General features: G+C 44.9%; 2 protein-coding genes across 2 annotated transcripts; both read right to left on the reverse strand.

Moving 5' to 3' along the window:
- Window positions 1-254: 254 nt before the first annotated feature.
- On the reverse strand, window positions 255-7,272 carry LOC119812472 (schlafen family member 12-like). Its single transcript, XM_038327164.1, has 2 exons — window positions 7,014-7,272; window positions 255-2,371 (listed from the first exon to the last, which is right to left on the reverse strand). The coding sequence occupies exon 2, from the start codon at window positions 2,344-2,346 to the stop codon at window positions 1,207-1,209; it is 1,140 nt and encodes a 379-aa protein (XP_038183092.1). The 5' UTR covers window positions 2,347-2,371; window positions 7,014-7,272; the 3' UTR covers window positions 255-1,206.
- A 3,065-nt stretch (window positions 7,273-10,337) lies between these two features.
- Window positions 10,338-11,567, reverse strand: LOC119812473 (schlafen family member 12-like). The gene has a single exon (XM_038327165.1). The coding sequence runs from the start codon at window positions 11,535-11,537 to the stop codon at window positions 10,443-10,445; it is 1,095 nt and encodes a 364-aa protein (XP_038183093.1). The 5' UTR covers window positions 11,538-11,567; the 3' UTR covers window positions 10,338-10,442.
- Between the last annotated feature and the right edge of the window lie 1,489 nt (window positions 11,568-13,056).

Raw genomic sequence — 13,056 nt, forward strand, 5'->3', positions numbered from 1 at the left:
AGGGGAGGAGATGGAAATTTTTAATAAAATAATGAGGAAAAAAAAGATAAATGTGAACAGATGTATGATATGTTGATTGTGTTGTCTTTTGTGTTCTGGACTGGAGAAAGACACTTGATTCTAGGAACTGCTAAGAAAGGTATTTTGACTTTAAAGTGTGGGCTTAAGAATTTGATTCTTTGGAAAAGAGGTTCTGCTTTTGTCTCCACAGACGATGAGAACCTGAGGATTTATTCGAGATTCATGTGGTTTGATTCACTGAGACCCCCTGAAATGTTGCAGTAAATACCCCCGAGGATGCAGTGTCCCTGCTCAGCAGAAAGTAGCCAGACAGATTGACAATGCCCAAATTCCCTAAAAGATTGTTTAAGTGGGGCCCCTTCAGTGGTTCCAGAGCAGCAAGCCTGCTTCCCTGAGTTTCTCTCCACTCCATGCACCAGTTTGGACCCAGAACGAATGCAGATGGGGCTAGAAGGCAGCTGGAGCAGAGCTTTGGTAGGTGGCTGTAGTGGAAGGCACATTGCTTCAGCCCAGTCGGTGCCCAGCCTGGCGGAGGCCACAGCAGTGCCAGGAGTATCAGCAAATGCAACAACAAGAAGACTGTTTCCTGGGAGCACATTGCTGAGGTTTTTAATTTGTGGATCTATGTATTTATTGAGAAGCTGTGGAAAAGAAGGTGAGAGGCTGGTGAAGCAATGGTGAGCTTGGGAGGAGATGGCAGCAGCTGCTGGGAACTGCGCAGACTCCGGGTTGCTGGTGCTGCTCTGGCCCCAGTGGAGGTTTTTCTTTCCAAACCTGACACACCGCAAGGTACTTTTTTCATCAAAAACTCTAGGGCTCTGTGTTGTCTAATAATGTGACTGGAAGGGAGGACAGTTCAGGGAGAAGAGTCAATGGGAAAAGGTGGGGAGAGAAACAGCAAACGACCGAGGCACAGACTGCTCAAAGAAATGCCTACTGCCTGAAGTGGAGCTCAGGTGGGAGATGTTGCGCTGTCTTTACACAGGAGCAGAGGTGGCTGATGTAGTATCCAGGGTGAGAGAGATCTGTGCCCCAGGTAGGTGGCAGGAGCAGTTGAGACTTCAGCTCCACTGTTGATTACTAACTGAGTAGTCAGAACTAATGATCTTGTCTCAAATTCCAAAGAGAAAGTCTTCCAACCTCCCAAGCTAAATGTATTCTAATTGTTAATCCCCCTTCCTGACCTTAATGCCTGCTAGACATTAAGATCTTGACCCATTCCTCTGAGGTAAACCTCTTCACACAGCTGTCTTCCACGTGCCAGGACTCGGGCGCTTCAGTGAACACAGCACAGCAGAATCTCTCCACTCTGAGTGCACACACATATGAGCACACAGCTCCTGGCCTGAGGACTGGGATGAATTTGCATGTGTACTTTATCTTCTCCTGCTTCTCACAGAAGTGAATGACAGGCAACTCTCGGATGCACTTCTCTATTTCCCTCTCTAGTTTAACAAGTGTGTTCTTCTTTGCTTCAAAACCAACTATTTGCTTTTCTTCTTCATCTAAACCAATGAACAAATATCCTCCGTCGGTGTTGGCAAATGCAGACACAGTTTTAGGGAGAATTTCCTTAACTCGTTGTACCAACTTTTTTGTTTTGAATGATTTGTATTCAACATTTTTTGATTCACTAAAGGAGAATTTTTCTTCTGTGACTTCTGCCTGGTTAAAAAAAGCCGCAGCCAGCTCTTGCACATCCAGCTCTTCTTGCACATCCAGCTCTTCTTGCACATCCAGCTCTTCTTGCGCGTGGAGCTCTTCTTGCACATGGAGCTCTTGTTTGTGGATGCAGAGTTCTTCTCGCACATCTTCCCCAGGCCTTTTGTTAAAGAACATTGTTTTCATTGGAGATCTCAATCCAGGGTCTTCCAGGTCTTTGAAAAATTGCAGAGCAGTACACAAGTCCATTTGAACACAGGAGGTCCCATTTCTCAAGTACAACTTGGTTGCAATGGTGGCAGGCTTCAAACCAGAGTTATCCAAACTGCATGATTTCACAGAGATGACAAAGCAACGTCCTTCCTGTTTGAAGTCTAGGTGGTTCTGAGCAAGTGGCAGAAAAGCCTTGAAAGAGGTCTCCAAATCTTTTGTTACGTGTTTGTTGTAATTACGTTCTTGATTTTCAATATGAGCCCTGATCTTGCCTCCTTGGGAATTCAGCAGAGCACACACAGCACATAAAATGCTTCTATGCATTTCCTCCTTTTGTTTTTTCATTTCCTTCTTACTTTTTATTTCAACAGCGACTTCTCTTATACTTAGAACAAGCTCAGTGGAGGTGCTTTCAGGATCGATGGTGATGTTATCTTCCACCAGAGCCATTCTGTTCCCAGACTGAAATTCTTTCCTGGAAGACAGGCAGAACCATTAGAATAAGGCTTAAGAGGATAGAGCAAATTCTATACTGAGAAGCTAATAGCAAAATTGTTCACTGGGTGAGTTCCATGGCACTGCTCAGTGTGCAGGTGGGGGAATAGGCCATTTGGAGATATTAGGCCATGGTAGCGCGTATTTGTAGTGACTTCTCAGGTCTGTTGCTATCCTTCATTATGATCCATCTGTAGTTTAGCTTCATCTTATCAGTGACTTATTATCTTAATATTTAACATGATACAACTTGAATTCTGTGTCTTTCAATAAACTACAAGGGCAATTTACCTAATTTTTTTTCTTAAAGAAGTAGGTTTGCTATAAAGCCACTGATACTTTTTCTTGAATAATTTCAGATGTTCATTCATCAGGTGTCTACTTCATGGAGAGTCCCTTAGCAAAATTGTCCCTTGGGATCTAGGGACACAGAACAATAGAGAAGGGAATTTATTTTCTTTCTTTCTAGGAATAAATTTCACTCACAAACTTTGGCCATTGATCTTAGAGAGGACAAACCGGGTTGTAGTCCTCTCTTCCTATTAGACCGCCACATATTTCCAAGGAGGTGTGGTTCTTACAGTTTAAACAGAATCACTAGGCTTCTTTCCTTTCAAAGTTGATGCTGTAATTACTACTCCTGTGGTCATGAAGCCTCTGGGGGGTTACCAGGTCAACAAGGTAGAACCATCTAAATGGTCCCAGTGTTCTGATAAAAAGGAACTCCAGATAGCTAAGCTCACGCTATCATCATGTCACAGTGAGATGCTGGTGGTCTTCAAAGAAAAGAGGATCGTCACTAGATCCTGTCCACCATGGCACCTTCATTTTGACCTTTTGCCACCTACACTGCAAGGAAAAATGTCTATATTCATATTCCACCAAACTGTCACTCTGTCAGATCAGGCTGAATGACATAAGGCAGTCAGGCTGGGTCTCTGTGCCTCTCACCCGCCAGTGTTTTCCTCTTTTTTTTTTAAACGTAATATGAACATATTTATTAGGATGCTCAAGAATGAACATTATTCTCACTCTCTTCATGTGATAGAGAATACATTTGACCCATGTTGAGGGGGGAAAGGGATTGGGCTCCCAAAGTGGGTGTTAAACAGCTCCACAAGAAATCCTCATTCAATGAAGGGCAGGATGTCCCTGATAGCATTGTCTCTGGTATAAGTTCCAGCCCCGGTATTCTTTATTCCAACTACTCTGTCCTTGTCACTCTTCCGGATCCAGGCAGTCAAACTCAGGCCACCTATGAGTCTGCAGACCATCCCTTTGAATGGTTACTGCCTTGATACCCTCAGTAGGGAATGGGGTGAGAATAGAAAGTGTTTTCCTTTTAAGAGCCAGCAGGGTCCATTTTTCTGCAAATGGAAAATAAAATGATATGACACCTTTTAACTACTTTTGTTGTTGCTGTTGCCTTAAGATTTTTTTTATTTTGTGCTTATGGGTATTTTGCATACATGTGTGTCTATTACCGTGTGTGTGGTGTTCATAGAGGTCAGAAGACAGCATTGAATCCTCTGGGACTGGATGCTTGTCTGTAGGTGGGTGCTGGGAACAGATCCCTGGTCCTCTGCAAGAGCAGCCAGTGCTCTTAACCACTGAGCTATCTTTCTAGCCTGAGATCTCCCAGTTTTGAAACCGACTTCTTCTTGATTGGGCATACATGTTGTTGCCGTCAACCTCTGACTTGTAATTCAGTGGGTCTCTGGTTTTTAATGTTTCTGTGGGAGAAAGAGTACTCAGGATGGTTTTCCTTGTTTTTTTCCTGGTCAGTGCGGGTTTTAACTCCTAAATAATCCTCCTGCCTCAGTCTCCTGAATAACTGTGATCATAGAAACATCCTATTACTCTGTTACCTTAGCACTAAAGTTAATTTACTGGTGATTGTTTTAAGTTTGCATCTATAAGGTTCTTTCTGCTATTGTTATGGGTGGATGATCATATCAAGTGTAACAGCATCATACATATACACAAAATTATAATAAATGGTTTCAATATTTTACAGACATGAACTTGTCGTGGTTTGCCATCCTATATGAAAGCGAAGGAGAGAATTTGGAATCTTGCTCTTCCATGGGTCACATATTATTCACAATCAGGTTTGTATAATTATCACGAACTGTTCTTAAAAAGACTCTAATCCGCTTCCCAATCCCACATGCAGCATTAATGTGAGAGTAAAGAGTCCCTGTTATTCCAACTATACTAGCATCATGGCTCAGTGTGACTGAGGTTTGGGTATGCTAATCACATCTGATTTTCTTTAAGCCCAAGAAGTCTCTCATGGAGTCCCTAGTCCTATACACAGCATAGTTCAGGCATCTATAAAGATCTGCTGGAATGGGGTAGGAGGCCAGAACAAGTAGACAAAACAGAGATAGATCCAGAAAGTATGAAGTGGAACTCCGAGGGAGCAAAATCATATAATGAAGGAGTTGGAGTTTCTGGAAATGAAGACTTGAGCTAAACCATGAGGCCATACTGGGCCTTTTGTCTCAGGTCTGTAAACATCAAAGAATCATCTGAGTACATAAAGCTATGTGCACGGAGAGAGAAGCTTTGGAAATCAGAACCACTGGGTCAAGTGATGGACACCTGAGATTTGGAAATGTACTGGAAAATGATGCCCTAGAGGATGGCATCAGTCTTTGCTCTACCAGGTTTATCTTGGGCAAGCCTATAGAGCTGCATCAATTGCCTCTAGGAGATCACACTGTGATTGCAGACCTAGAACCAACTGCACCATGCACAGCATCCCTTAGGGTTGCCTCGGAACGCGAAGATGCCTTCTTGACAGATCTTCGTTCAGAGAAGCCCTCAGGGGAGAAAGCTTTTGACTTGACCTCAAGGCATTCTAGAGGAAGTGATGCTGAGGCAGAAGTCCTGACTCCTGGTAGAGGAACACCAATGGAGCCAGGCAGACACAACCGTCTGTGCTTAAGTTCACAGCTCCACAATAGTCTCAGTGTGACAGCGCTGTGCCCAGACAGCAGAGAGATGTCTGCTTCTGTCGTGCTGATCTTTCTTCTCCTTATCACAGGTTGGTGTTGGTTTGGTTAGATCCTGTTTCCTCCATGGGATGCTGCCCCAAACTTGGGACCAGTTTTCCTAAGGTCTTTCCAGATGATATCTTCACCCCAAAGCAAAGGGAAGTGGGGAGTCGGGGGGTTGGGGTTGCATGCCTGTCATCTCAGCACTTGCAAAACTGAGTCTGAAGACAACCTGGGCTATATTTTAGCAAGATTCTGTCTGCCACAGTCTGCTTGCAGGGTAGGTATTGGGGTAGAGAGCTATGAGTAGAGAGGAGACAAGGAGACCAAAGAAAAACAAAACCGAAAGTCTTGTAAGATCACGGGAAATGCAGTTTCATTTCTGCTCAGTTAGAAGCTGCAGCCCCACCCTGTTCTATTCATTGCTGAGCAGTATCTGTTCATCACTTCCTCCCAGCACCTTCCATCCAGCACCTTGTCTTAAGCCAGCACCCCAGTCACTCCCCAACATCAAAAGGGGCAGGAACCATATCTCACCCCGAAGTGCTGAAGGAGGATGCTCATGTCGGTGGCACATTTGAAACTCAAGGAAACTGGTGTGGCATCATCTCAGAAGGAATCTGGGGCTAACCTGGGACCCCGGCTCTCTAATTTCATGCCTGTAACTATGAAAAATTTTATGACTTAAATTCCCGCAGGCATCTACCTGGAAAGCAGTCCTCAACTAGTAAGCTGGACTCTGGAGTCCATGAATTCTTGTCCCTGAATGAAACTCGCTGATCTCCCACAACCTTTGAGTCTGGTTTAAACACTAGTTTTTTTTTTTTTTCCTTGTAAAATTCTTTAGAGTGTTCACTGGAGAAAATTCTCTCAGAGCTCAGCTCACAACTTTGGCTGTTATCTTCAGCAGGAAATGATGGCATTCAGACAGATGTCCCTAGTTCTGCAGTCAGTGCCATTCGGCAGGAGGGTCTAAAATGGGGTGGGGACACAAGAGTGGGAGACGCTACATCTTGGGAAACAAATAACCCTGGTGCATTTCCTGTTAGGATGATGCTTTGCCTCTTGAAAGATCATGTTCTCATTCTAGATGAAAAAAAAAAATTCTCAGGACTCTCAGGTTCTTGGATCTCTTTAGTTCTGGGTTGCAGTTCTTCCCTGCCCAATGGCAAATTTTCCCTAACATTCTACAGAGTCTGGTCTCTGAGAAGATGGACCCCCCCCCCCCCCGGGACTTGGAGTCCTGCACAAGCCTGGCCTGTGCATAACCTCTTCTCCCCGCCTCACTTCCCCTACTTGACCCTCTCAGAATCCAGGTTTCCTTTCTCAGGGATCTGTAAGTACTCCAACCCGAGCAGCCCGAGGGATTTTGCTTTCACCCCATTCTCCCTAAACTTCCAAGCCCTCAGCAGCTGTGAAGGAGTCTATGAAGATGCAAAGGAGCCAAAGTTTCCAGAAAGGAGCCAAAGCAACCAGGCTCCTCTCCAGGGCTGGGTGTTGCACTGGAAGCGCCCCCACCTCATCCGAGAGCCAGCAGAGTGAATTCTGGGTTTGCATGGGGAAAGAGAGGGATAAAAATATTAAGATGGTGAATGCTGCCAGAGAGTGTGGCTCACTTACCTATGAAGCTGTTCCAATGAATCTCTCTCCTGCTTGATGCCTACTGTGAGTTGGCTGTGCTGTGGACACCTGCTGGACGAAACAGGAAGTTCAAGCCTGGGACAGACTCCCACCGCAGGAGCTTGGTGGCTGTCACGAGATTTCCTCAGCAACTGGATTTGAGAATGCCAAATTTCAGTGCTTGTGGTTGCGCTAAACTTTCCTCTTTGTGGATCTTTGTGGGATGGGCGGATTCCTCCACTCTCAGTACTGATTTCAGTTTTGGAGAACCTGTGATTCATCGGTTAGCATCAAACCAGGAAGTGTGAGGACTCTCTCTAAGCTCTTTGATCCCTTTCTGTGATCGTCACTCAGCCTGTCAAAATCGAAGAACTGGGCTCCTAGACTTGAACTCAGCCTTCACTACTTCACCAGAATCCTCAGGATAAAGATGCTGTCTCTGCCCTCAGACAGAGCAGGTGACACTAGGGACAGGCAAGTTCCTACCTGTCAGAGCCTTGCAGGGAAGGAGTATGGGGAGGGAGACTGAGGCAGGGGAGGAAGTGTGGGATGCTAGCTCATAAGGTGCAAGCTGTATCTCCTAGGTCTTTGGGAAGATGAGGGATCTGTGGGAGTCTCCAAGAACTACCCTAGGCAGACAAGACTGATCTACCACTTTTTCTTTGTGCCTGCCTTATGATAATTATGGTAATACAAGTCTCTGACTCACAACATTTAAGAACCACAAACCAGGTGTGAGGATAAAGGAAAGGCTGTAGAGTTGAGAGAGGTGAGAAAGAAAATAGAGGGAGTGAGGAGGAGGCAAGAGCTTAGGCAAAGGTGAGAGGAGAGGGGAGGCCAGGGGGCAGGAGAGAGGGTCTTCAGACACCCCAGCTGTGGGTGCCTCTCCACCAGGAACCTCAGGCAGGTAAAAGAGCCTGTGGGTGACTCGAGCACCCTTGCTCAGAACACCCCAGTTGAAGGTGAAGGGAGCAGAATCGAGGCTTCTGCATCCTGCCCTGTGCTCCTCCCCCACCTTGACACCTGTAGGTAGAGAAACTGTTAATTTCATAGGCTGCGGTTGGATCACTTGTTACACACCTGTATGACTGCAGCAATGCTGCCTGCATCCTGTTGTCTTCTGGCCTTTCCCTCACTGGGATGTTCCTGCGCTGCTGGGCCCTCAAGGAAATGTTGCCCAAGGCCTTGAATCTAAGCTTGATCTACTAACGCAAAGTTGTGTCCAGGTGCCCATGTGCACCTGATGGATAGGTTTCCAACTGTTGACATTTTCAGAATTAATCATTTTCCTGAATCACTGCAATGTCAGTTTGCATCTCACATATTGCCAAATATTTATTAATATGTTATATATCTGTAAGATATGTATATTCATATGTACATTATAAAATGTCATTCAGATTAAATAAATATGAAATTATGTCATTTGCAGGAAGGAAAACAGAAAGTATTAGAAAAAATCTTTTTGGTGAATAAAATATTTCAGACCCAGAAACTGCAAATAGTGCTTCTTTTTCTCATCTAATATGGAACTTCACTTTATGCTGAGTGAAAACTGTATCTAAAGGCAGGAGGAAGGGAGCAAAAGATGGAGAGGCCAAGGAATGACAAAGGTTACATGCTTTCTCTTATTGCAGAACCCACTTCTGTGTATACACACACACGGACACCACAGGGGACTGTGGGACTGGCAAGGTGACCATCGGGAGGGAAGAGGAGGGAGCGGGGAGGATCACAGGATATGGTTGTGGGTGAACTACAAGGGCAGGTGTGTGTGAAGATATGACGAGACACATTGTCACATGGCTACAGGTATCATATAAACAGATGTAGAAATGTGCACAGCACCTTGGCTGCTGGATTTGGTTCCTGTTCCCCACTTGTCCAGAGGACTGCTGATCTGTGCGTCTACCCGTAAATAAAGAGATTTTTATTATGCTCCGTTCTGAGTTAGTGTGTGTCACTTTATTATTATTACCTATAAGTTTGGTCCACAGATTGAGTTCCAGAACAGATAGGGATACACAGAGAAACCCTGTCTCATCAAGCAAGCAAGCAAACAAACAAACAAACAAGCAAACAAACAAATACCTGCTCCTGTCAGTCTTCCCCACAACTCCCATGGCCTAACCCACCCCCCTATGAAACCACCCTCCTCACATGCACCACTGAGAGCACAGCCAGTGGCTACAGTAAGAATTTCTCACAGGCTTTACACTAAGCAGGTGTCTTAGTTAGGGTTTCTATTGCTGCATTGACACCATGACCATAAGGCAGGAGTTGGAGGGAACGGTTTATTTGACTTACACTTCCAGAGTGTCATGGCCTTGAAGGAAGCCTGGATGAGAACTCGAACAGGGCAGGAGCCTGGAGGCAGGAGCCTATGCAGAGCTTGAGCTGTCTCACATCAATCACTAGTTTAGAAAATGTCCTATACAACTCTCCTGGGAAGCAGAGTCTAAAAGCTAGCCCTGCCCCTTACTAGCTGTGGCACTCAGGTGAGCTGGCCCTACCACTCACAGGGGCAGTGTAGAGAGCCGATCCAGGTGGCACAGGTGCAGGAGTGGGCAGGTTGACCACCAAGGCCAAGACCCAGGGTTTTGAGTTTGCTCATCCCAGCATCTAACCTATTCATGAGCAGCTGAAACACAGGCAGGGTCTAGTAGTGTAGAAGCATAGCTGCAGGATCTCCATGACACAGGACAACAACTGGATAGCAGAAAAAGGTCCAGAGGAGGGTCCAGTATTGATAGTGTGGCAGAAGCCAGTATCCTGGAACCAGACCAACAACTTATCGCAAAAAAAAAAAACATTTTCAAGTAAAGATGTTTGAGGAAAAGGGTATACTGGGGGCACAGTGACACAGCACAGCTTCCATGGCAAGATTGTTTTCATCTTTATTTAGTTTTTTGTTTTCTTTTGCAAGGGATGATGAAAGGGCAAACGATGCTTATGAAGGGATGGGAGGTAAGTGGAATTGGGGTGCAATTCACAAAGAATCAAGAAAAAGTCAAACAAAAGAAAAGGGAAAGAAAGAAAAGAAAAGAGAAAGGGAGAAAGGAAGGAAGGAAAGAAGGGAGGGGGAGGAAGAAAGAAAGAAAGAAAGAAAGAAAGAAAGAAAGGAAGAAAGGAAGGAAGGAAGGAAAAAAGAAAGAAAGAAAGAAAGAAAGAAAGAAAGAAAGAAAGAAAGAAAGAAGCAAATGTCTGCAGGCTTGGCTGAAGCCTGATCTTATGAAGGCATTTTCTTCAGTCAATTGAAGTCCACAGCAGGGAATAGCTGGTTGGCAGTAGACCTCTGCTGGGGAATCCTCTCCAGTTACACAGCTTCAGGGATTTGCAGGCTTGGCCTTCTTGTAGCCATGAAGTCCTTCAGCTGTGACAGGCCTAAAGGATATCATTGTTACAGGCTCTAGGTGTTCCTTGAGAGCCTCAGCTAACACATGACCAATGGGGATGTGTGGAGTCACCAATAGTGCCAGAGCCTGGTCTGCCATCCATCAGGCTCTTGACCCATTCCTCTGAGGTAAACTTCTTCACACAGCTGTCTTCCACGGGCCAGGACTCAGGCTCTGCAGCGAACACAGCACAGCAGAATCTCTCCACTCTGAGTGCACACACATACGAGCACACGGCTCCTGGTCTGAGGACTGGGATGAATTTGCATGTGTACTGTATCTTCTCCTGCTCCTCACAGAAGTGAGTGACAGGCAGCTGTCTGATGCACGTCTCTATTTCACTCTCTAGATGCACAAGATCGCTCTTCTCTGCTTCAAAACCAATTATCTGCTGATTGTTTCCATCCAGACCAATGAACAAATATCCCCCGTCAGTGTTTGCAAACGCAGATACAGTTCGAGGGATGAGCTCTTTGATGCATTTTCGCAGCTGTTTCACGGAAAGCAATGTAACTTCGACACAGGCGGATCTGGTGAAGGGGAAGTCTTCCTGGTGCTGAAATTGTGTCTTGTGAAAAACCGCAGCAGCCAGGTCCTCCAGGTCGCTCTCGTCTTCTACTCCAGGGCAGGCTCTGCTTGCAGGCAGCTCTGGTCTGACACAGGATCTCCCTCCCACTTCCTCCAGGTCTCGGAGGAACTCGAGAGCAGCAGCGGCATTCACTTCATCCGAAGACGAAAAGCTTCTAATGTACAAATTGGTTCTCAGGGTGCCAATCGGCAGCCCAAAGACATCCAGACTCCATGGTTTCACGAAGATATTAAAGTAGTCTCCATGCACCATGAAGTCCAGATGCCTCCCCACAAAAGGCAGACATTTACAAAGAGAGGCTTCCAAATCCAGTCCCAATCCATCCCTGGGAAGGCTAAAATTTTCATTTTCAATTTTAGCCTTGATCACTCCACCTCCAGAGTTCAGGAGGGCACACACAGCTCGAGAGATGGTTTCATTCTCTTGTTTTCTGAGGGGTTGGTTCTTCATCTTCTTTCTATTCTTCTCCCCAAGTGTGATTGCTCCCACCTTTAGAACCAGCTTAGCATAGTCTGTTTCCAGATCATCGGTGATGGCCATGTCCCCAGCAGCGTTTGCATTTTCAACCTGAATTTCCTTCATGCAAATTCTGTACTGTGATGTCAACAGCACAATCCCTGGCTATGTATTTTCCAAGATCCGGTCACTTACAGGAGGAGAAATGGTTATTTTTTGCAGCTTTTGCATTCATTGGCCAAGCTTATTTGCCTACTGGGTTTTCAGATGTGATGTTCCAAGTATAGTTAAGTTCTTTGAAATTTCAATTAGTTTAATTTTCACATATCTCTTTTCCAGTCCTAATTGTTGTCTTCAGTCTCCTCTAAGCAAATCCTCAGTGGAATCTGTGTGATTTTTGTTTTTTATGTAACAAAGACTTTAGTTACACATTTTTTTTAGACTTATTTATTTTATGCCTATTGGTGTTTTGCCTGAAATTATGTCTGGGAACCATGTGCATGCAGTAGCCCTGGGGTCAGAAGAGGGCACCAGATCCCTTGGAACTGGAGTTTTAGGTGGTTGTAAGCCCCATATGGGTGCTGGGTATTGAATTCTGGTGTTCTGGAAGAGAAGCCAGTGCTCCTAACCACCGAGCCCTCTCTCCATCCCAGCTTTCAAATTTTTATGATTAGTATCCATTCTGTCCATTTTGCAATTAAGCTATTTGTTTATCTTTGACTAATTATTAGTATCCTTGGATATTAATCCTTTATCAGACTGTGTGTTGCAAACCTTTTCTCCCTCTGTGATTTGTCTGTGTTTGTTCATTGCTTCCTTTGTTTTGCAGGAATATCCCAGGGATGAAATCTCAGGTCAACATTGGGATTTTTTTTTATTGTGCTTTAGGAAATATCTGCATTGATTTTCTCTCTGTTCCTGTGACAATTATCCAGACCAAAAGCAACTTTGGGATAGAACAGGTTTATTTGCAAATAATTCCACATCACCACCCACCACTGAGGGATGGCAGAGCAGGAACTTGAAGGAGGCCTGCTTGCTGTTCCACACAACATTACCTTTGCCCAAAGAACCCACTTCACAGCCTAGGAAATCTCCCAGGAACCATGGGGATGGAGCTGACCGGCTAGCTTTCTTATGCTGTTGTAGTTTCCCTGCCTAGGGAATGGGCCGGTCCAAAGTCGTCTGGTCCCTCCTACATCAATTATCAACACAGTTTTACACACGTGCCCACAGCCAATCAGATATTGATGATCCCTCAATTGATATACTCTTCCCAGGTAATTCTAGGTTCTGTCCAGTTGACAGTAGAGCCATCAAGGCAACATTCAAATGACCTTTGCCAAAATTAATGTCATAGAACTTTTCTTCTGTGTCTTCTTTTAGCAGTTTTTCAGTTTCTTACATTTTTTATTGTTTTACATTGATATCATTTTCTATTCAGCTTGTGTAATGTGGAATCGGAAAAGTTCTAATCTCATTTTCTTCAAGTGGACATCACCTCAAGTGTTTGAAAGACTTCATCTAGTGTCTAGGGTTTTGCCTCTCTCAGAAGGAGTTCCTGACCATTTGCTGTCTGCTTTTGTATGGGCCATAATTTTCT

Source organism: Arvicola amphibius, chromosome 4 (genome assembly GCF_903992535.2).
Source record: "Arvicola amphibius chromosome 4, mArvAmp1.2, whole genome shotgun sequence".
Classification (NCBI taxonomy): Eukaryota; Metazoa; Chordata; class Mammalia; order Rodentia; family Cricetidae; genus Arvicola; species Arvicola amphibius.

What these genes read in the sequence shown, in the direction of transcription:
- LOC119812472 (XM_038327164.1), bottom strand. Translation starts at nt 2,346, where the DNA reads ATGGCTCTGGTGGAAGATAACATCACCATCGATCCTGAAAGCACCTCC.
- LOC119812473 (XM_038327165.1), bottom strand. Translation starts at nt 11,537, where the DNA reads ATGGCCATCACCGATGATCTGGAAACAGACTATGCTAAGCTGGTTCTA.